The sequence below is a fragment of the Doryrhamphus excisus genome, linkage group LG6 (genome assembly GCF_037039965.1).
Source record: "Doryrhamphus excisus strain RoL-2023G ecotype Guam linkage group LG6, RoL_Dexc_Guam_v1.1, whole genome shotgun sequence".
Taxonomy (NCBI): domain Eukaryota; kingdom Metazoa; phylum Chordata; class Actinopteri; order Syngnathiformes; family Syngnathidae; genus Doryrhamphus; species Doryrhamphus excisus.
The window spans coordinates 23,061,638-23,085,534 of NC_136362.1; the positions used below are offsets into that span (position 1 = coordinate 23,061,638).

At 40.1% G+C, this 23,897-nt stretch overlaps 2 protein-coding genes across 3 annotated transcripts in view; one reads left to right on the plus strand and one right to left on the minus strand.

Moving 5' to 3' along the window:
• lamb1a (laminin, beta 1a) overlaps positions 1 to 4,441 on the plus strand; it is a 37,005-nt gene extending 32,564 nt beyond the window's left edge. Inside the window, exons 29-33 of the mRNA XM_078791048.1 lie at positions 1,129 to 1,336; positions 2,149 to 2,290; positions 2,366 to 2,542; positions 2,624 to 2,783; positions 4,208 to 4,441. Of these exons, the coding sequence (XP_078647174.1) occupies positions 1,129 to 1,336; positions 2,149 to 2,290; positions 2,366 to 2,542; positions 2,624 to 2,783; positions 4,208 to 4,347 (827 nt within the window). The 3' untranslated portion in view covers positions 4,348 to 4,441. The remainder of the gene's footprint in view (positions 1 to 1,128; positions 1,337 to 2,148; positions 2,291 to 2,365; positions 2,543 to 2,623; positions 2,784 to 4,207) is intronic.
• Positions 4,442 to 4,566: 125 nt separating this feature from the next.
• Positions 4,567 to 23,557, minus strand: ska1 (spindle and kinetochore associated complex subunit 1). 2 transcript variants are annotated; one of them, XM_058087929.2, is made up of 7 exons: positions 23,409 to 23,557; positions 21,543 to 21,622; positions 19,613 to 19,728; positions 19,155 to 19,249; positions 12,160 to 12,294; positions 7,899 to 8,068; positions 4,567 to 5,578 (listed from the first exon to the last, which is right to left on the minus strand). In XM_058087929.2, the coding sequence occupies exons 2-7, from the start codon at positions 21,616 to 21,618 to the stop codon at positions 5,430 to 5,432; spliced, it is 741 nt and encodes a 246-aa protein (XP_057943912.2). In that variant the 5' UTR covers positions 21,619 to 21,622; positions 23,409 to 23,557; the 3' UTR covers positions 4,567 to 5,429. The 2 variants fall into 2 exon arrangements, with proteins under 2 accessions (XP_057943912.2, XP_078647148.1); XM_078791022.1 differs by lacking the exon at positions 23,409 to 23,557 and adding an exon at positions 21,782 to 21,921.
• Positions 23,558 to 23,897: the final 340 nt, after the last annotated feature.

A 23,897-nucleotide genomic window follows, 5' to 3' on the forward strand; every position in this document is an offset into this window, starting at 1 on the left:
CTTGTAGGCTCTAAGTCATGACTCTCCACCCCCGTACTACTCTAATTCATGGATTCCCAGGTCCTAGCGTTTCCCAAGTTAAGAGCCTTGGAGTCACCCTTGACAGTACATTCTCCTTCTAATCTCCCGACTCCGACCCTCTCCCTCCCAACACTCCTTAATAAATCCTCATTAATGCATTGGTCACGCCTCGCCTCGATTACTGCAATGCCCTTCAGACAGAAACTCATCCATTGACTTCAGCTGATTCAAAACTGGACTGCCAGAATATTCTGATCACATTGGACCTGGACCACCTGGACCGCCTCGCCTCCATTGGTGTCTCTGGCACAGCCATCCAATGGTTTTATTCCCACACAAGGTCAAAAGGTCAAATCCTCATGCTCACTAATAACTCACGATGTCCCTCAAGGTTCTGTCCTCCGTCCGCTACTTTTTATTATTTACCTTCTTCCCCTTCCCCAACATTTTTAGTTGCCTGTCTCAACTTTCAGCAGAAATTCTTATGAATGCGTTGGTCACTTTCATCTGTAACTGACTGACCCTTGGGACTGGTCTTCCACAGAACCTCATCCATACTTCAGCTGATTCAAAGCACTCCATAACCTTCTTGACGTGATCTCCCCACAATCCCATCCCGCTCACGCTTGTTTATCTTCTGCTGCCCTGCTCCTCGCTTTAAATTGGCAACTTCAGCTGCTCAGCCCCTCGACTCGCCACTCTACCACTACACATCCGTTTACTGCACTCTGCACATTTTGAAATCTCAACTCAAAACTCACCTGTTCAAAACTGCTTTCTCCTACTGACCTTAGTTTTGTCTGGCTTTTCCTTTTGTATTACCGTTTTTACTTGTTTTATTATTTATTTGTATTGTATTTTTTATTGTGTTTATTTTTGCACGTGTCAGGAAGGACATCCGGAATATAAAGGGCTCAGCCAAAAATCAGTATGTGGATCAAAAAGATAAGCTGTTGTGACTCCGTAAGGAAAAAGTCGAAAGAAACAAATTGTGTTTATTTTTGCATGTGACCTTGGTGACCTTGGGTGTTTTGAAAGGCGGCAACAAATAAAATGTAATATTATTATTTTTAAAGTGTTTGTAAATAGAGTACGTTTCTATTTCAGAGGATGGAGCAGACCTTGAGAGTATTGAAAAAGTGGCTAACGAGGTGCTAGCCATGCAGATGCCCACCACATCAGAGCAGCTTCAGAACCTGACAGATGAAATTCAACAGAAGGTGGGGGAACTGGGCAATCTGGAGACCATGCTGCAGCAGAGCGCTGACGACATTCAGAAAGCTGAACGCCTGCTTGAATTAGCACGTCAAGCTAGGTGAGGTCACATTTCGGTTTTATTGCTATTCTATCATATTCGGTGGTGAAGTGCATCACTGCCATGTCAAGAGACCATTACCGATACACACTTGATTAGCTTATGCTTTTCTAGCATAGATGTATCTACGTACACAAACACACTATACCACAGGTCTCCAACCAGTAGCTCGGGAACTGCCAGTCAACCCAGCAGATTTTGAGTAGCTCACCAAAGGATAAAAAAATATTTGCTTCAGCTCTTCTATTTTAGATGTGTTGCATTTATACATGAGGCCAGATTAGTTTGGGTCGCAATCTATGAAAATTCATTTGACAAAAATAAGTAGCTCTGGGCCATTTTCATTTTGTTGGCGACTCCTGCACGATCCCAGCATACTCGAGTATGTTCAAATATACCTCTGCAAAAATATATCTCCCATAGAAAACATCTCATTCATGTAGCGTTAGCTTTTGTACTGAGGAAATAATGAGGCATGTTAGTTAGTGTGTGGTGAAGCTAGTAGCTAGCCGCAGTGGAGTGGCCAGGGGTCACTACTGGAGGAACATAGTTCTTGGGTGTAACAATGTTAACAATAATAGTAACAATGTCGCTGTTTGTGTTTTCATATTTGTAGAACGCACAGTAGAGAATATTTCCATATTTTTAGACTAATAATGGGCCATCGTCAGCCACGAAACATAGTACATCATTTGCAGTGTAGCGCAACACGACTCTATTCAGTTTGCAGTATTAAGAACAAACCATTGAGGGTTTTTGTATTCCTCACTTAAACCATGTCAGGATTGCAATAATAAAAGTGTACCTGACAGTCAGGAGGCAGCCGACGTGAAGGACTCTGCTGAGACGGTGAAGCAAGCTCTGGAGGAGGCTCAGCGAGCTCAGACGGCTGCCAGCAGTGCGATCCAGCAAGCCACCACCGATATCAACAGCACCAAAAAGCTGCTACTCTCAGTCAGTTGTCTGTGTAGAAATATTTCACAAGTCTTAGTCAAAATAACTTCATCATGTTATATTTTACTGGCTCAGGTCAAGTCAGAGACGACGAATGCTGAGTTCAAACTGGCCAACGCCACTCTCCGACTGCAGCGCCTTGATGATAACATGTCGCTGCTGAGAGACAAAACTCTGAATGCCACTCTGAGCAGTGAACGCACCATTCAGGATGCAACCAGGATAAGACAAATAGCCAGTGAAGTCAAAAAGGTCAGTTGAAAGGTCAAATGACTCAGCAAGTCCCGTACTTTGTTTTTGTCCTTTTGTCTTAGTTTGCATTGTCATTTGTAGGACATGGAAGCCGAAATAACGGAGAAGTTCTCCATTGTCGAGCAGCTAATTGATGCAAAAGGAGGAGGTGTGGCTGATGCCAAGAAGAGGGCGGAGTCATTGCAGCGAGAAGCCAAGGAGCTGCTGTTGCAAGCCAGTAACCAGCTGAGGCTTTTAAAAGGTGAAATGACTTTTCACTGGTTGAATGTTCCGCTCTGACGGACTGGACAGGGGATCCGTACCAGAACACTGCAGGTTTTCTTTCCAAGCAGTTTCTCCAGCAGGTGATTTCATTGACGAGCTCCTTCCCTCAAACTGAAGGAGGGTTAATCATTAAAATCACCTGCTTTAGTGACCGGCTGGAAAGAAAACCTGTAGTGTCTCGGTCCTCCATGGCCAATCAGAGCGTGAGTGAAATACATAATGATATCTGACAAAAATGCATTATTGTGGTACTATACCCTCGTTAACGTCAGTTTTACAGTTTTATCGATGATCATTTGTCGCACAATTATCAAGCAGAAACATTTGTGATTGTGACAAGCCTATATTTTGGCAATCAAATCAACATTTTCAAGAAAACATTACAATAGAAATGGGACTCAACACTCGGCTGCCAATATGTCTAAACAGATGGTTCCACAAGTGAGTACACCTCAGTGAAGGTCCAGCAGGTGGCAATGTTGAGTCTGGGCACCATTGTTGTCTAGAACTGCCTTAATATGGGATTTTGGGGGTCCATGCCGATGACGATACATCAGCCAATATACTGTATGTAAAAGTAGCATTGATATACATTGTATACTGTACATGAAGATAACTTCTTATAATACCCAAAATATGATTCAATGCAAAGAAGCAGAAGACTACAGAATGAAAATAAGGAAGTTAAATTAGCAAGATAATACTAGACAAGGTACCACAAAGTGATCATACACAGGTGTTTTCAAGGAATACATGATGTGTATATAAACGGCTTCGCACATAGAAAATGGATGGATGGATGGATATTCAGTAAACATCTTACCAATATCAATGAGTCATATTTACAAGCTATTGAAAAAGGAACAAAATGCTTAAGCAAACATTAAAAAGCGAAAAAAGTTGACTCCAAGTAAGCGAATAAAACAAATCATATATAAAACAATCTAACTAATGGGGTATAAAACTACATTTTATGTTACTATTTAGCTGCTTTCAAAACATACAAAATGCTAAATATATTACTTGAAAGATTTTCTGAATGTAAATAAAGACATTCCATGTCCGGAATGGAAGTATGAAGTGAAGTGGTAGGTTGTGTATAGCTGCGTATATCTCCCCTTTGCCTGACTTCACGCTGTATAATAGTCTTAGATAATGGTAGACATGTGAATTGGCAGTTTGTCATTATTTTTGCATATTTTTCTGCGTATAAACCTATAATTATTGTCTATAAAACCATTTTGGGTGTGTGGAAGGGATTCATTGGATTGACATGATTTCCTTTGCGGAGACTTACTTTGGTTCGGGTCGATTTTTGTTTGTATCTGACCTTGTAGAACCAATTAATGACGTTAACCAAAGCACCACTGTGTTACTCATTATGTTTGTTTACCTTTCCAGAGCTTGAGAAGTCGTATGAGGACAATCAGCGTGCCCTGGAGGTGAAGTCGGAGCAGCTGGTGGAGCTGGAGGCTTCCGTCAAGGAGCTGCTGCAGCAGATCAGCCACAAAGTGACAGTATACAGCACCTGTCTATTCTAAGCAAAATGGCACTGCTCACGAGGTTAGGATTGCTTTGTGAAATTGCATTTTGTTTGAGTAAACCAAAAGACTGTACTTGGAACTATTGAATACTTCTTACCTTATAATAATAATAAATTTGTTTGGAATTGTTCCACTGTAAGTTGTGGTCTCTCCTTTGTGTTTTCAAAGTAGCAAAGCTGAATAAGAATGGAATGATATAGTATTATATCAGTCACCATTTATTTCACTACAAGTTTGAATGTTAACTCCTTAGGGTCCAGGAATTGTTTTTGCACCCAAAATAACAAAGCTGTCCTTGAACCATTTGGAGTTAAAGTTGTTTTTTTTACTCCACAACATTCCGAATACACCTTAAAAGGGAAAGTGCACTTTTTCTGAATTTTTCCCCATCATTCACAATCCTTATGTGAAACATAACATGAGAAAACGAGTTAATTTGAGCTAGCTTACAATGCCGTCATTGGGATACACCTATGAAGCCCTGTAAAAAAAAAAGAACCTCTAACAAAGTTGAATGGTCTGATATACACGCTATGGTCATGTATTAACATGTACAGTGATAACATCGGCCACTACCGTTTGACGTTGAATCTATGGTTCCATTGAAGGATCATGCTGGCACCACCTTCGCTGTGCCATGTGGACAACATCTCAGGTGGGATCTTGTCATGACGGCAACATTGGATCTGTTACGTCTTGTTAGACACATTGCTGACATGCTGATGTGAGTAATGCCATCTCTGGATAGTTTGACAGATAATTACCGGGTGGTCATTTTTCCCACCCAAATGGAAGAAGTCTGTTTCGACTTTCTCCAGGCTGGTTGCCGTCTTGTTTAATTGAATTTTAGAATGTGGTGCAGGCCAAAAAAACTGCAAGGGACAAAAGGCCACACACCTTCTCAGAATGACAGCGCTTTAAGCAATCTGCAGCAAAAATATACTGCATTTGTGGGCCAAGTCTAACATCACATGTAGGACAGATTTGGCTAGCAGGCCGTCAGTTGATTATTAATGGACAGCAACATCACCACCAAAAATAGACTAGAAATCAGAATCCATCTGCTTTTTAAAATGCATTTATAACAACACGTAACGGGTGACACGTCCTCCTCGCTGCTCCCGTAAGCGCTGGCAGTGTCGCAACATGTTAAATATTCCCTGAAGCCGCTTGTCCACCTTCATCTGGGTGAATTCACGTAAGTCCTCTTCCACCACAAAGTACTGACCTGAAACACAACAACATATCAATCACTTCTTAACACCAGCCTAGTTCCATCCATCCAATTGATCTGCTGCTTATCCTCACTAGGGTTGCGGGTATGCTGGAGCCTATCCCAGCTGACTTTGGACGAGAGGCAGGGTACACCCTGGACTGGTTGCCAGGGCACATATAGACAACTATTCACACTCCCAATCATACCTATGGACAATTTGGAGTGGCCAGTTAACATAGTAGTGTGTTTCTGGAATGTGGGAGGAAACCGGAGTACCCGGAGAAAACCGAGGTATGCACGGGGAGAACATGCAAACTCTACACAGAGATGAGTCGCATCTTTGGTCAACAAAATTTTTTGACACACTTTTTTGTCACATCATCAAAAAATGGAAATATTACTCAATGACAACACAACTGAACACAAAATGCAGTTTTTAAATGAAACTTCATGACTGACCGCGGGATCACGCTCTATCCGTCCTCCCTTGTGGCTGGCGGAAGTATTCTGTAAGATTGAATTGCCTGTTGTAGGCTCACACCAGCTAAGTGCACTGCCGCCCGACAACGTTGGCCGTATGGCAAGACGGGAAGCATCAGTTGAGGATCTAACTTTTTTTTGGGGTGCAGTAGACGTCACAGATGGAGTGGTTTTCTAAAGTATTCATACCCATGAGCAACACTCGGTTTCTCGGCACAGAACAAAAAGTGTGTTTCTCCGGTTTGCATGAAATGAAATAGCACAAACATGACAAACCATAGTTTGTGTTTTTGTTCATAAATAATCTTTACTATAGACAGATTGTATACATCTGTATTTCATTGTTGCAAAAGTATTGATATCATTGCACCAACGTTGTCGTTATTAGTCAAAAACTCTTGCAAGTCGGCCAAAAGCCTGAACCTTGAAAGGAGGTTTATCTTTCAGCAGGATAATGATAAAAAAAAATACAGTTGGAGTGACACAAGAATGGCTCAGGAAGAACAAAGTGAAGCTTCTAGACTGGCCAAGTCAGAGCCTGGATCTCAACCCAAATAGAGAACCTGTGGCAGGATGTGGAGATTGCCGTCCACCGAAGATCACCAAGGAACCTGACTCAGCTGGAGCGCTATTGCAAAGAGGAGTGGGCAAAACTGTCCGAACAACACTAGCAAAACTCATTGCTGGTTATCCAAAGCGATTGGAAGCTGGTATTGCTGCCAAAGGAGCTCCAACCAAGTGCTATGACTTGATGCCTTGGTGTGAATTCTTTTGCAACAATGAAATACAGATTTATGCAATCTATCTATAGTAAAGAGTGCTTCTGAACGAAATCAGTGATACATTGTCATGTTTGTGCTATTTCCTTTCATGTAAACAGGAGAAACACACCTCGCCTTTGTTCTGTGCCAAAAAATCGATTGTTGCTCATGGGTATGAATACTTTTGCAACTGACAAAACTAAGTGGACGTTTGAGCTCACTGGGTCTCTTTAGTCATCACCGACAATCACGTGCACAAATACAGCCATATGCGTCAACTCTGAACTTCGGGCCGCCACTTTTTAGATGTTGGTGTTAAACCCAAACAACAATTACAATTCGTACTTCCAAAGAGTTCAACTTTTGTCTCGTCAGACCACAGAGTATTTTCCCAAAGGTCTTGGAGATCATGAAGATGTTTTCTGGCAAAACTGTGACAAACCTTAATGTTCTTTTTGTTCAGCAGAGGTTTTGGTCTTGGAGCTCTGCCATGCAGGCCGTTTTGCTCAGCGTCTTTCATATGGTGGAGTCATGAACACTGACCTTTACTGAGGCAAGTGAGCCCTGAGGAATGCACCTTTGTTGTGGGGTCTTTTGTTGCTGCGCTCTTGGGGTCATTGTGGTTGGCTGTCCACTCCTGGGACGTTTCACCACTGTTCCATGTTTTCACCATTTGGGGACAATGGTGCTCACTGTGGTTTGCTGGAGTCCCAAAGCTTAATAAATGGCTTTAGAACCTTTTCCACACCGCTAGATAGAAAGAAGGGGCATTGTTTTTTTTTTCCACAGAGGGCCTTGCCGGTTTGGATTTTTTTTTAAATAAAAAGTTTCATTGAAAAACTGCATTTCGTGTTCAGTTGTGTTTTCAGTGACTAACATTTTAATTTGCTTGATGATCTGAAAAATTGTGTGCAAAGAAAAAAAGAAACCCGAAAGGGGGCAAACATTTTTTCACACCACCACTGTGCCTTAGCTTGTAGACGCCAGCAAAAGGAGGATATCATCATGGTGGTGAAGAAGAAACAGGACACATCATACATAAAGATTGATGGAATAAAAGCTGTGGTGGCATGCATTTCACTTTTCTGTACCTTTGGTTTCTTTAGTTTCCTGATCCTTGAAGCGCTGGAGCAGCTTGCGTGCATGGTTTTTCAGTGTTTTCACAGGCTGGTGGATGATTTTATACTTTGCTGCAATGGCTGTATTAATGCTCTGCACTGCTGCATTGATTTGACTGTATGACACTCGTCCTTTCATGTACCTGAGTGAAGAAGTTTAGAATGTTAGACAGCTTTTAGCAGGGATATTACCAATTAATTCATTTAGGTCACGTGTCGATCTGCGCTGTTTGCCGTTTTCCTTCATTTTGGAGGATTGGCAGATCCCTACATATGAAGCAAATCTTGTCTCCCTACGCAAAGGTCTGAAAGCCAACCATATACTCTTTTGTTCTGGCAGACAGACAGCTAGCAATCAAGCCAAGGCTAAAGCTAAAGCTAGTGGGAGGAAATAGACAGGCAGTGGCCCGTCTCCATCATATCTGTAAAAAGGCAAAAATGTTGATGTTTTTTCCACAAAGTCAAATCTGGTATGCAAGGTTTGTACTGATTTGACAATTCAAGATTCCATAATTTTGCCAGACTCAGTAAGTAGTAGGGATGAGCCGGATACTCATTACAACAAAACAAGTACATTTCGTCATTATCCGTATTTAAAGAAAATGCTCATTATGTATTCATGCTTCCCGCTCTGTGATTGGCCAGTCACACACAGCAACAGCACTTGCAATTGGCAAGTTAAAAACGTTGGTCACGGTGCCTCAACATTATTATGTTTTCTTCAGGCCATCCGTATTTCGGTTTGTATCTAAGTTACTTGATTAACTTGTCTCGTAACATACGTTGTGCAGGGTTGTGTTAGTCAGTCACTTACGCATCAGGGGTAGCGTGACCACTTTTTTCCTTGAAATGTATTTTTGCCTTACTCCATGAAGTCATAACTTTCAGTTGGCAGTACACAGACAGTAACAGTAACTGATTGACTGCTGCACTGACACGCCACAATATAAGGTACACATTCACAGTCGCTGCATTAAACACTCTGCCTGTATGGATGTGGCGAAATGTTACATCCCTCTCAATATGCTGCAGTATGCACATTGCAATCTTAAACGGAACGCTGTGTTTTTTGAGAAAAATACAGTGAACATGGCTGACAGGCTCTAATAATAAAAAAAAAGTAGGGAGAAACAGAGTGTATTTAATCGCAGCGGTATGCTGGAGCCTATCCCAGCAGACTTCAGACTTCAAATGTACAGAAACCTACCCTATAATTTGTCTTCTTTTGAGACATGGTGATTAATCATGATGATTTAATAACAGTGATTAATCTGATTAAAAACTGTAATCATTTAATTTAATTTTAATGGAATTTAAAAGCATGGAAAGCCTGAAAGGTCAAACTCTAATAGTGTCCATGTGTTGGTGACTCATGTCTCTGTGTAAAATGGATAGTGGTTCTTAGTGGGGCTAAGAGCAAAAGTAGCCTAAAATTGTTGATTTAGCAACCCAAAAAAGTCAAATGTGCTTAAATAATGTGCTTTTTTTTATTAATAACAAAGGCTGTATTCAAGAGCCCTGTCAAGCTTTGTACCCACATCCCCCTTGCTCATGAAATCCTGACTTATTTGTGTCCATGTTCAGTATGTGTATCCTGTGTATCCTGGATTCCATGGCCTGCCAGAGACTGGAGCAGTGCAGGTATTGTTTTTATTGTCATATCCAGTGCTACCTTGGCATAAGAGTGGCCCAACTAACCAGTGCTTTTCACACTTTTACATCTCTCTGATGATTTTGGCATTGAACACACAGCTAAATTGGAGTTCCAGCTGCTATTGAGGGGCTGTCAATGTGATGATCGTGGCTGAAGTCCAGTGTTTTGATAGCGTTAGCCATTTAGCATGGAACTACCACAATGATGCACATTAGCACTCAAAGTCATCAAATCTTACATTTATGCATTCCCACATAGTATCAGCATTCAGGAGCAAGTATGAGGTGAAAGAAAAAGGGGGGAAATACATCCATCCATACATTCCTCTTTGCATCGGAGAACGTTCATGGTGCGTTCAATGACCATCAAAAAAGTAGGACAAATCACATTAAATATTCAAAAATTTTGTAATAGTTACAGTATTGTAATAAAATAATATTTACCGTAATATAATGATTACTGTATGTATTTTAATGTGTTTTAAAAGAGAAATCAAATAATTATCGAGTTTGCAATTTTGATGAAATGTTTTATGACTATTGCCCTATGTTTTAGGTATTTTCATTTCATGAAGGAAAGATGCATTGAGGCAATTCTTGAGCAAATATGAGGTGAAAGAAAGGAAAGGTGAAAGGGGGAAAATATGTATATCGAAATACATCCATACATCCCTCTTTGCATCAGAGAACGGTGCGTGGGTGTGCTCAATGACCGTCAAAAAAGTAGGACATCTCGCAAATCGCATTAAAACATTCACAAACTGTGGAAATAGAGTATTGTCGTAAAATAATATTTACTGTAATATAATAATTAATTTCTATGTATTTCAATGTGTTTTAAAAGAGAAATGAAATGCCATAGGTTTGCAATTTGGATGAAATATTTTATGACGATTGCCCTATGTTTTAGGTATTTTCATTTGTACATTTCATGAAGGAAAGGTGCATGGAGGCAATTATTTAATGATAATCCTTTCTGAATGTTCCTAAATAGGCTTTTTACTAATAAACATATAGAATTTAAAACCAGTATCATAAACAAATGTTATTTTGAGCTGACACAAATAAACAAAAATATGTTAGTGTGAGAGGTCTCACTCCCATACATTTTGTATTTGCTGAACATCTGTGGGCGAGTTTAAGAGGTAATACGCTAATAATAAAGAAAAATAGTAATACAAATGTTGGAAGAATTGTACATAAAGTTATTCTATTTTTACTATATTCTTATGACCTATTTTTACTATATTCTTATGACCTATTCTCTTGTTACCCACATGTGTTTCATATCACTCACATGGCAAAGTAAGATTAATGTTGTGATGCCTGCACATTTGGTGTATATCATGATTAGAGAAAACAGAACGTGACAGAACATTCTCTCACCAGATAGTTCTATCATACCCTCGTGGACAGGAAATAGCTACATGTGACCCAGAATGTATATGTGTGTGTGTGAGAGTGTCTCCGGAAGATCACATGCCAAAGAGGAGATACCCACACACTATGGATAACATGTGCAAAAAGGACCGGTTTCAACTGGAATAGTTAGACCCCCCTTCCCTTAGCCGGTGAAACCACGTGTACCTAGGGCATTCCTGATTCAATAAATAGCAGGAGAATGGAGACTGTTTCAGAGTTGGTAGGAGGATTGTAACTGTGCAGTCTCCATCATCTCTCCTTGCAAGTAAAAAGAAACTCATCTCTCTGTGTCTTCCTTTGTACAGGCAGTGTTTTTTTTACAAGTGTTGGGGTTTAAACCTGACAACAAACATATGCTTGCTGACTGTATTTTTTTTAATAATGGCCCATAGTTCCCAAATTGATATACCCTTACATAAAATTGTATGTAATTATTGTTGTAGTTGCACATTAAATCATTTACCCTACTTATTATAGATAAAAACTTTATAGATGCGATTAAATGTGATTCATTGTGAGTTAACTATGGACAAAAAAAATGTGATTAATCACGATCAAATATTTTAATCTATTGACAGCCCTGATATATTTTTTTTTTTAGGAAATTGTTTTATGCATTTTTAATTTGTAATGCATTTATTGTGCTGGCCGGCTTTCTTCTTCTCTTCTGAGGGAATTCCAAAGGGATAAATAAAGTATTCTGTCTGTCTGTCCAATGTTGTCTGTTAATTGATGGTTAATTATTGATAGTTGCTGATTGCATGTGGTGTATTATGTTGTATTGTTGGTTACATGAATTGTACACGCATTTATGCTCTGCACAAATGAAGTTCCTAATGGATAAATTAAGGTATTTCCACACTCAACAGCAAGGAGGACGTGGACGGCCGTGGAGGAGTGTAGCGTGCAGTAGCCAGTGTTGTATGACCACATAGTCATACAACACAATATTCTGGAGGGGATGCCTTTTGAAAAATGGGTGAGATTGAATGAGTTAATGACAAAAACCACAGTACTACTGTATCTAGATTAGCTGGACTCACAGTCAGCAACTTGGAGTTTTTGTACTTACAGTCTAAAACAAGATTCCACCCCAGACACTATGTGAAGTGTGACATATGTGCTAATCATAGTTGATTGAGGATTGAAATACACTTACTGCGGGATGCTTTCAAACTCAGCCGTAGTGATAAACTCCATCTCTCTGACATAACACTTGATGTTTTTGGCAATGTTGTGATGGATGGGTTCCACATTTGGTACCTGATCCTGGTTGGGAGAAGGCTCTTTCTCTCTAAAAAGAGATGAAGATATACGTAGATACAGTTAAAATATGACATGATCCAAATCATGGAAATAGACACACAATATCATTTTGCAGAGGTACTGTAAATATCAATAACAAGGGATGTCAGATATTGGCTTTTTGCCAATACTGTCCAACTCTCAATTTTCGATACCGAAACCAATATGTGTAACCTCACATAACACCTGCCATGGAACACATTTCAGTGTCAGTGTCAGTGTTGCTCGCCCTCGCAGTGCAGCAGCACTGCATTGGTTTCTCTGCCACACTATAAACTGCATGGATACTGTAATTCCAGGGCAAAATGTACATATTTAACATATTAAAAATTTTCACATTAAATTTTAACAAAATTTCATCTGCAGATAGTGATAATATGTGCATTTATATCCTACTTACCTTATTTTAATTCTGCACGGAGAGATGCTTTTGTCTTCTCTGCCAACAATGCTGGCTTATAATTATACTTAATAAGTCTCTAGAAAGGCTGCAAGGCGACCGAGTGGTTAGTGTCTGTGCCCTGTGATTGGCTCGCAACCAGTCCAGGGTGTACCCCGCCTCTTGCCCAAAGACAGCTGGGATAGGCTCCAGCATCCCCCCGCGACCCTCATAAAGATAAGCGGGAGAAAATTCCTGTATAAGTGGGACCTACTGAGCAACAGCGTTATCATTGCTGCTAGTGAGCCATAGTACAGTGCATCCAGAAAGTATTCACAGCGCTTCACTTTTTCTACATTTTGTCATGTTACAGCCTCATTCCAAACTGAATTAAATTAATCTTTTACCTCAAAATTCTACACAAAATACTCCATTATGACAATGTGAAAAAAGGTTTTTTTGACAATAGAAAACAAAAAAAAACACATTTACATAAGTATTCACAGCCTTTGCCATGAAGCTCAAAATTGAGCTCAGGTGCATCTTTTTTCCACTGATCATCCTTGAGATCTTTCTACAGCTTAATTGGAGTCCACCTGCAGTAAATTCAGTTGATTGGACATGATTTGGAAATATAATAACTGTCTATATAAGGTCCCACAGTTGACTGTGCATGTCAGAGCACAAACACCAAGCATGAAGTCAAAAGAACTGTCTGTAGACCTGCGAGGAGCTGGCCAGCCTTCTAAACTGAGCGATCGGGGAAGAAGGGCCTTAGTCAGGGAGGTGACCAAGGCCCCGATGGTCACTCTGTCAGAGCTCCAGCGTTCCTCTGTGGAGAGAGGAGAGCCTTCCAGAAGGACAACCATCTCTGGTCCACCAATCAGGCCTGTATGGTAGAGTGGCCAGACGAAAGCCACTCCTTAGTAAAAGGAACATGGCAGCCCGTCTGGAATTTGCCAAAAAGCACCTGAATGACTCTCAGACCATGAGAAACAAAATTCCCATGATTGAACTCTTTGGTGTGAATGCCAGGCGCCATGTTTGGAGGAAACCAGGCACTGCTCATCACCAGGCCAATACCATCCCTACAGTGAAGCATGGTGGTGGCAGCATCATGCTGTGGGGATGTTTTTCAGCAGCAGGAACTGGCAGACTAGTCAGGATAGAAGGAAAATGAATGCAGCAATATATAGAGATATCCTGGATGAAATCCTGCTCCAGAGGTCAGTAGACTGGTCATGTACCTTGACCATATAGACAGTAGACATTAGCACACAGCCAAGATCTCAAAAGGTTGGCTTCAGAACCACTCCGTGAATGTCCTGGAGTGGCCCAGCCAGAGTCCAGACTTGAATCCGATCGAACATCTCTGGAGAGATCTGAAAATGGCTGTGCACAGACGTCTCCCATCCAACCTGATGGAGCTTGAGACTTATTGCAAAGAAGAATGGGCAAAACTGCCTAAAGATAGGTGTGCTAAACTTGTGGGATCATATTCAAAAAGACTTGAGGCTGTAATTGCTGCCAAAGGTGGATCAGCAAAGTATTAAGCAAAGGCTGTGAATACTTATGTAAATGTGATTTTTTTGTTTTCTATTTTTAATAAATTCAAAACATGTCAAAAAAACCTTTTTTCACATTGTCATAATGGAGTATTTTGTGTAGAATTTTGAGGTAAGAGATTAATTTAATTCAGTTTGGAATGAGGCTGTAACATGACAAAATGTAGAAAAAGTGAAGCGCTGTGAATACTTTCCAGATGCACTGTATATCCAACTGTCAACTTGAAAGTCACAGCAACGAAGATGAATATCCAACGTGAAAAACTAACTGGTAAACAAGTAAAGTGAATAGGGTAACATGCGGTCTGGTCAACTTCCTGGCTAAAGCTAGCATTTACGTCTGGTACTAAAGTACACAGCATTATTTATTTGCATATTAGTTATTTGAATATTATTGAATAGTTATTTTGATATTTCAATTGGCTGCCATATTTACAGTATAAATTGCTGCTTCAATGCTGGCGTAGGATCCACCTCATTTATTGTTTTGCTTACCTGACTGGTTGAAAGCAGTCCACCCGTAGCCTGTCAAAAATGGGGTGAAAAGTCCGGTGTTGCGTGTCATAAACGGGGCAGTAAACCGTGAATCCGGGGGTGTTTAATCCTGTGAGTGGAGCGTTCTTCTTTGCGCAATCCTCATTTTTTGCTAGCCAAACTTGCCAAACTAGCAAGTGCTGTCCCTCTGTCTGTGGTTGGAATGGATCAACACAAATGCTCACAGCGGCTTTCGTTTGATATTGTTGTCATTTGATTTGTCATGCCGCTGGCCAATCACCGAACGTAGGCACCGGATGTTAAAAAGATGAACTGTATTCCGGGAGAATCGGAATGTGAGAACCGGTGTTGTGCCGAGTTTTGCATGCCTGCCGGATTTTGCATCCACCTCGCGGGAGCGCGCACGCTCAGTTAAAACCGAAAATATGTGACGCTGCGGGGTTTTTTCGCCACAGGACTTCACGATAATGAAGATATTATACTTTGTGTCTCCTTTATCAGTTACTATGAGATACCTAAAGCACACAGTATATGAAAACTTCGATTTATTGGCTTGGTATTTGTTTGGTATGTCAAGCATTTGACGCATGCGTATCCAGGAATACGGTGAGTGGAGCGGGTTAGACATTTACAATGTAATTGTGGCGCTTTGTAACACATTTCTTCCGCCAATAATATATTTCTGCATAACTAATGACAAATATGAAATGTGGAAGTATTTACCTATTCATTTTGTGGCCAGGAGCTGACGTAATTTCTATGAGGCAGTCGATCTCACCCGTTTGACATACTTTGGACTGTAAAATGACAAATAAAAGTGTTGAACTTGGGGGCTCCACTCATTCATTCATTATGTGGCAACACCATGGTTATTTGGTGAATTTTAAATTCCCCATCAGCAAATATGGGTGCATGCATTTTATGGCAGGGCTGATTTTTGACCTGCCGAGATTTGCATCCACCCCTATTTGGACTGAGATAACTTCTACATGTCTATAGTTCACATGATTTACTTTAAAGACATCCATCTCTCATGTGGATGTCATCACTTGAACATAAAAGTTCCCATATAGGAAATATGGGTGCATGCATTTTACGGCAGGGCGGATTTTGACCTGCCGAGATTTGCATGCACCCCCTATTTGGACTAAGATAACTTCTACATGTCTATCATTTGAACAAAAAAGTTCCCCAATTGGAAATATGGGGTGCATGCATTCCACAGCGGGTGGATTTTGACCTGCCGAGATTTGCATCCACCCCTACTTGGACCAGGATAACTGCTACATGTCTATAGTTCACGTGATTTACTTTAAAGACATCCATCTCTCATGTGGATGTCATCATTTGAAAAAAAAAGTTCCCATATTGGAAATATGGGGTGCATGCATTTTACGGCAGGGCAGATTTTGACCTGCCGAGATTTGCATGCACCCCCTATTTGGGCTGAGATAACTGCTACATGTCTATAGTTCACAGGATTTACTTTAAAGACATCCATCTCTCATGTGGACTTCATCTTTGGACCACAAAAGTTCCCATATTGGAAATATGGGGTGCATGCATTTTACGGCAGGTCAGATTTTTGACCTGCCGAGATTTGCATCCACCCCTATTTGGACTGAGATAACTTCTACATGTCTATAGTTCACATGATTTACTTTGAAGACACCCACCTTTCATGTGGACTTCATCATTTGAACAAAAAAGTTCCCATACAGGAAATATGGGGTGCATGCATTTTACGGCAGGGCGGATTTTGTGCCTGCCGAGATTTGCATGCACCCCCTATTTGGACTAAGATAACTTCTACATGTCTATAATTTGAACAAAAAAGTTCCCCAATTGGAAATATAGGGTGCATGCATTCCACAGCGGGTGGATTTTGACCTGCCGAGATTTGCATGCACCCCCTATTTGGACCAGGATAACTGCTACATGTCTATAGTTCACATTATTTACTTTAAAGACATCCATCTCTCATGTGGATGTCATCATTTGAACAAAAAAGTTCCCATATTGGAAATATGGGGTGCATGCATTTTACGGCAGGGCAGATTTTTGACCTGCCGAGATTTGCATCCACCCCTATTTGGACCAGCGTAATTTCTACATGTCTGTAGTTCACATGATTTACTTTAAAGACATCCATCTGTCATGTGGACTTCATCATTTGAACAAAAAAGTTCCCCAATTGGAAATATGGGGTGCATGCATTTTACGGCAGGGCGGATTTTTGACCTGCCGAGATTTGCATGCACCCCCTACTTGGACTAAGATAACTTCTACATGTCTATAGTTCACATTATTTACTTTAAAGACACCCATCTCTCATGTGGACTTCATCTTTGGACCAAAAAAGTTCCCATATTAGAAATATGGGGTGCATGCATTTTACGGCAGGGCAGATTTTTGACCTGCCGAGATTTGCATCCACCCCTATTTGGACTGAGATAACTTCTACATGTCTATAGTTCACATGATTTACTTTAAAGACACCCACCTGTCATGTGGACTTCATCATTTGAACAAAAAAGTTCCCTAACAGCAAATATGGGGTGCATGCATTTTAGGGCAGGGCGGATTTTGTGCCTGCCGAGATTTGCATGCACCCCCTATTTGGACTAAGATAACTTCTACATGCCTATAGTTCACATGATTTACTTTAAAGACATCCATCTCTCATGTGGACTTCATCTTTGGACCAAAAAAGTTCCAATATAGGAAATATGGGGTGCATGCATTTTACGGCAGGGCGGATTTTGGCCTGCTGAAATTTGCATGCACCCCCTGTTGTGTACTTGGTAATGATCTACACCATCCATTGTTTAGACATGTAGAAGTTACGCTGGTCCAAATAGGGGGTGCATGCAAATCTCGGCAGGCACAAAATCCGCCCTGCCGTAAAATGCATGCACCCCATATTTGCTGTTAGGGAACTTTTTTGGTCCAAAGATGAAGTCCACATGAGAGATGGATGTCTTTAAAGTAAATCATGTGAACTATAGGCATGTAGAAGTTATCTTAGTCCAAATAGGGGGTGCATGCAAATCTCGGCAGGTCAAAATCCGCCCTGCCGTAAAATGCATGCACCCCATATTTCCAATATGGGAACTTTTTTGGTCCAAAGATGAAGTCCACATGAGAGATGGATGTCTTTAAAGTAAACCATGTGAACTATAGACATGTAGAAGTTATCTTAGTCCAACTAGGGGGTGCATGCAAATCTCGGCAGGTCAAAAATCTGCCCTGCCGTAAAATTCATGCACCCCATATTTTCTATATGGGAATTTTTTTGGTCCAAAGATGAAGTCCACATGAGAGATGGGTGTCTTTAAAGTAAATCATGTGAACTATAGACATGTAGAAGTTATCTTAGTCCAACTAGGGGGTGCATGCAAATCTCGGCAGGACAAAAATCTGCCCTGCCATAGAATATTTCCAATATGGAAACTTTTTTTTTCAAATGATGACATCCACATGAGAGGTGGATGTCTTTAAAGTAAATCATGTGAACTATAGATATGTAGAAGTTATACTGGTCCAAGTGGAGGGTGCATGCAAATCTCGGCAGGTCAAAATCCACCCGCTGTAGAATGCATGCACCCCATATTTGCTATTGGGGAACTTTTTTGTTCAAATGATAGACATGTAGAACTCATCTTAGTCCAAATAGGGGTGCATGCAAATCTCGGCAGGTCAAAAATCAGCCCTGCCATAAAATGCATGCACCCATATTTGCTGATGGGGAATTTAAAATTCACCAAATAACCATGGTGTTGCCACATAATGAATGAATGAGTGGAGCCCCCAAGTTCAACACTTTTATTTGTCATTTTACAGTCCAAAGTATGTCAAACGGGTGAGATCGACTGCCTCATAGAAATTACGTCAGCTCCTGGCCACAAAATGAATAGGTAAATACTTCCACATTTCATATTTGTCATTAGTTATGCAGAAATATATTATTGGCGGAAGAAATGTGTTACAAAGCGCCACAATTACATTGTAAATGTCTAACCCGCTCCACTCACCGTATTCCTGGATACGCATGCGTCAAATGCTTGACATACCAAACAAATACCAAGCCAATAAATCGAAGTTTTCATATACTGTGTGCTTTAGGTATCTCATAGTAACTGATAAAGGAGACACAAAGTATAATATCTTCATTATCGTGAAGTCCTGTGGCGAAAAAACCCCGCAGCGTCACATATTTTCGGTTTTAACTGAGCGTGCGCGCTCCCGCGAGGTGGATGCAAAATCCGGCAGGCATGCAAAACTCGGCACAACACCGGCTCTAATCAATGCTCGATGCCCAACCCTAGGGAGGAGTGTCCAACTTGAGTTGGACACCTTTGACGCACAGTGTTTTGTTGAAAAACAACAAGTAGAAAATAGTTTCCTTACATTTCAGGACCTTTTTCCTTGGACATATGAGCTGGTACATTGTCCTTGAGGTGCTGGAGAATCTCGACATGATTGTGGAATAATTCTTCCAGTTCCTGAAACAGTCAAAATGTACCATTTAAACACATCAACAGTGCTATTGATGCCATCTACCTATTTTGAGGGTTGGACGCAGAGAAGTGCACAATTTACACCTTTTTGAGTCATTCTCGTTTTTGTGTAAAATTAATAAAAAATAAACGGAGCTAGGCCTGTTATGATAATCAATAAATAAATTAACATGATAGCATGATAAATAAAAACAAATTTGATAATTTTGCCCGCCTCAATATATTAACATGCAAGTTTGGTTTCCTCCTCTCTCGCTCTACCTAACAAGTCATTAGATAGATATGAGCAAAATAAAATAAAGTACAGGACTGCTGAACACAGTGACAATAGCCAAACAAACAGTTTACCTTCAATTGATTCAACTGGTCTTTCTGACAGCCAACAGTTGTTTCAAACTCTTCCAGAAGAATCTCGAGCGAAAGAATTTTTTGTCCAAGTGTTTTCATTTTATCTTGAGGCACATCTAGATTTGGAGAGGAAAAAGAGTTAGTACTTCAAAAAAACCACACACATATACATATTATAATAATAATTTAATAATCATTAAAAAGTCAGAGATGAAATGGTCATATTAAAATGATGGTTTGATAATAACAGATTGTCCTTGAAGCTAAATAAAACTAAAATCATGCTGTTTGGTACCACTAGAAAAGACACAAGCAAATACAAATAGATGGTGCAGACATTGAAAGGGTGAGGCACAATACATTTCTGGGGATCATAATTGATTAAAAATGAGCTGGAAACCTCATATTACAAATATACAACATAATATTTCAATATTGAACGATTCGTTGTGAATCAAAAATCACTCCACACTCTTTATTGTTCTCTGGTTCTACCATATCTAACTTATTGTGTGGAGATATGGGGTAATAACTCCTTCTAAATAAAGAGAATCCATAATGCCGCCTAGAGAGAACATTCAAATTCTTTATTTCTAAAATTACAAATACTAAAATTTGCTGACATAGGTAATTTTCAAACAGCTAAAAAATGCATAAAGCCAACGATAAGCTATTAACTAAAAATATCATCCAAGAGAGGAGAAATATGAATTACCATTTTGTTTTACGGCTTTGATGTAAGGACCGTTTCACAGTGGCCATTGACGACTGCACGTCGTCAATGGCCGTTGTCTATTTTTTAATGTGCAGCTTTAAAATAGAAATCCTCATGTTAGGTATTTATTTTAATAAAACACCTTCACACTCACATTTGGTTTTAATTTTGTCTAAACTCTGTGGAAAAAATATCGGTATATATAATTTTTTGGTCCATATCGCCCAGCCCTACCAAAAGCACCAAAGTAAAGTGGGCCATTCTCTTTTTAAACTAAATATAGAAAAGTGAAATATAATCTTTTTATAACAAACCTTTAGCTATGCTCAAATACTCAGCTAATAAAAAAAAGAATAAAACATGAAAGAGTGCCTGGTTTAAGAAGATATTTTCAGCAACTCAAAAATAATTTATTTTATTCTCTGTATTAAATAGTAGTATTTTTTAGGTAAACATTTTTAGAAGGCACAAACATTTTTCCTTATTTTGTGCCAGGATGTCAACGTGTCACCTGTATCAGGTTTAGCAGCTGTCTGACTTCCTTCTACATTTGTGGTAGAGTTTGTCCCGCTAAATAATTTGACTTGAAAGCTTCTTTGAACATGGTGAGTCCATCATTTTCAGCAGGTTTTTAAGGCTGTTGTTTTCCAGTGTGGTAACAGGGACCGTATATTAGCAATGTGGAAAGGTCTTTTCTCCTTTCATGAGGAAGGCAACAGGAGCACGACAGACATCGCACACATTCCTCATATTGGAGTTTGTGCCAAGTTTCAAGGTGGTGAAAATGATTTTTTCCCTGCTCTGGATTCAAAGTATTATCTGGATTCCGTATAACCAAGTTACTGCTTATTCCTTGCCAACTTCTTCCACCACAGACACGGTAGCCTGTTTGCTTCAACTGAGCCTCCACCCTGCCTTCTTCCTCCTGCATGCAGGCATGAGGGCGATACAGCGCAAATCCAGTCTATATGGATATTAACGATATGGCTGATTTTTATCTTGCTAAAAGTAAATATCAATATATTGCCCAGCCGTAGTATCGGATTGAAAACAAAATCAGTGGTATCACACATCAGGAGTTCACGCACTAAAGACATGAAAGACACAAACAGCAAAAACTTTGAACTATGATATATATGTAATTGTCCAGTCACAGCTGGTGATATATGGTAGCCAGTGGTGTACATTTTACACTGCTAAATGCTACAATCTTACCTGACAAATCCAACAAGCGTTGAATGGATGAAATCTTGTCATAAATGTGGTGGCTGATACACTCCAGGTCACTCATTTTTCTAAGAAAATAAAAATATATACAGGTATTAGCAATACTATTAACTGATCTCTGTGAAGTGTCAGTCGAGGGCTGAGTGGGTTTTCCACTGCTGCAGTATGTCAACGTCGCCGCTATATTGGATGTTTTGGCTGCGCTGTAAATAAATAAATGTACTTACTTTCATAAAGCGCCTTTCGACAATATGGCGGCGACAGTTGATGTCCGGCTCGGCACTCGAGTCTGCATCTATGTACAGACCTGATCAAATTCTGAGTTAAAAAATAGCAAGAATTCACCTTTTACACATTCAAATCTGAATGAGGTTTTAAGTTGAGCGACAATATGCGGCAAGAAGGGGGAGTGTGACAAAAAGCACTTTGAAAAAGTCACTTATTGAAAACACCAATTAAAGTGAAATACCCAGCTGTTACCACACAGACGAGGGCCCTCAGTCAACATCAGCACCTAACCATCCACCATTTGACGACCCTGCTCCACCTGAAGCTCCAGTGTTACAAATTTCCCCACTGAGGGACGAATAAAGGCATATCTTCCACTGAATGAGAAAGCCCCCCAGATCATAATGACCCCCCGCCCACCTCCACGGTGCTGGGTAGACAACATCTCAGGTGGGATCTCCTTGCCATGCCAGTAACATTGAAAGCCGTCTGGACCGTCAAGTTTACATTTTTTCTCATCAGAAAACAAAACGTTTTCCACCTTTCAATGTCCCATGTCTGATGGTCCCTGACAAGGACTAAACAGGCTGTTTTGTGGCATTAAGAGACAAGGTCTTTTAATTTACTTTTTGTTTTTGAAGCCCTTTTCCCATAGATGCAAATGTCTGATGGTTATTGCGCTGCAGTCTGCACCAGTAAGGGCCATTTGGGTCGATGACCACGCTGTGTCTTGACAAACACATCAGATCCTCTGGCTCAGCACAGGTGTATGGTCTACCACTTGACTGAAGATTGTAGAATGACTGTCTTACTGCGTGCAATGGCAAGCTACAAAAGGCCTTGCTTATGCAGCTCGATGATACGACCACATTAAGAAGAGAAACTTTCTTACCTTTAACCACCTGGAGGGCATGACCGTGTGCCCGTGTGAGAATTTTGAGCAGATTTTGCCTCTTATAGCCTGTGATCTTAAACTTTTGATCAGGTGGAAAACCTTTCAGTTTATTTATTTTTTTAAATTACAAGTTCAAAATGTTTTGGTTTCACTCCCCCTTCTTGCTTTTGCATATTGTAGCTATACTGAAAACCTCATTACGGTACAAATGTGCAAAATGCATAATCTAGCAATTTTACTCAGGTGTTAAGATTTTGAACAGGTCTGTATATTTGTCTAAGGCAGACACTGGAGGTTTTCTCTCCAAGCAGTTTCTCCAGCAGGTGATTTAATTGATGAGCTCCTTGGCTCAAGTTAAAGGTCATCCTTCGCTCAAGTTAAAGGTTATAAAAACAACACCGGATGGAAAGACAACGCAGTGTATTGGCCCTTCATGGCACGATCGAGTTTGACACCTGAGATCGATGTTGATCACCTCAATCGCAGATGTAATACATTCACAATCATGGGTATTTCTATCGATCACAATTTTAGCACTTCAGTTTAATGATACAGGTCGTTTAGAGACCAAGTTTTTAAGTATCATATAGTGGCGAAATAGCTGCATATTGCTAGGATTCAGTTCTTGTCCTCGTTCACAAAACGTTTCTGACATGAAACGTCGGAAGGTTTTGGTCCAGTAGAAAGTTACACATTATTCAATAGTTTATGATTTAAGACAACAGCCTTACTTCGAGTTTTGTTTTTCCGCTGCAATATTCAAATGTTGTATTCCCGGTCAAGTTCTTCTTCTTCTGCGTCTTCTTCTTCTTCATAGTTGTTTCTTTGGCGGTTGGCAAACCAGCTATTTAGTGCTTTACCGCCACCTGCTGGATTGCTGAAATCACGTCCTCCTCGTCTTTGTTTTTATTGGCGGTTGACAAGCAACTTCTGGTGTGCATTGCCGTTACCTTCTGGGAAGGACTATAAAAGTTTTAAAACAAAAACATGAAATAATATAAAAATAACATTAATACTAATAATGGCAAAAAGCAATATTTTTATCTAAACCTTAAGAACTTCAGTATTTCACGTTTGGATTCTAGCACCAGAAAACTCTGGATCAAATACTTTTTTTTATTTTTTTTCTCTTTAATAACTATATTTACTACAATTAATGAATACATGCGCTACATTTTCTATTTTAAAACAATATTCACACGGACCTGTCCTGCGTATTC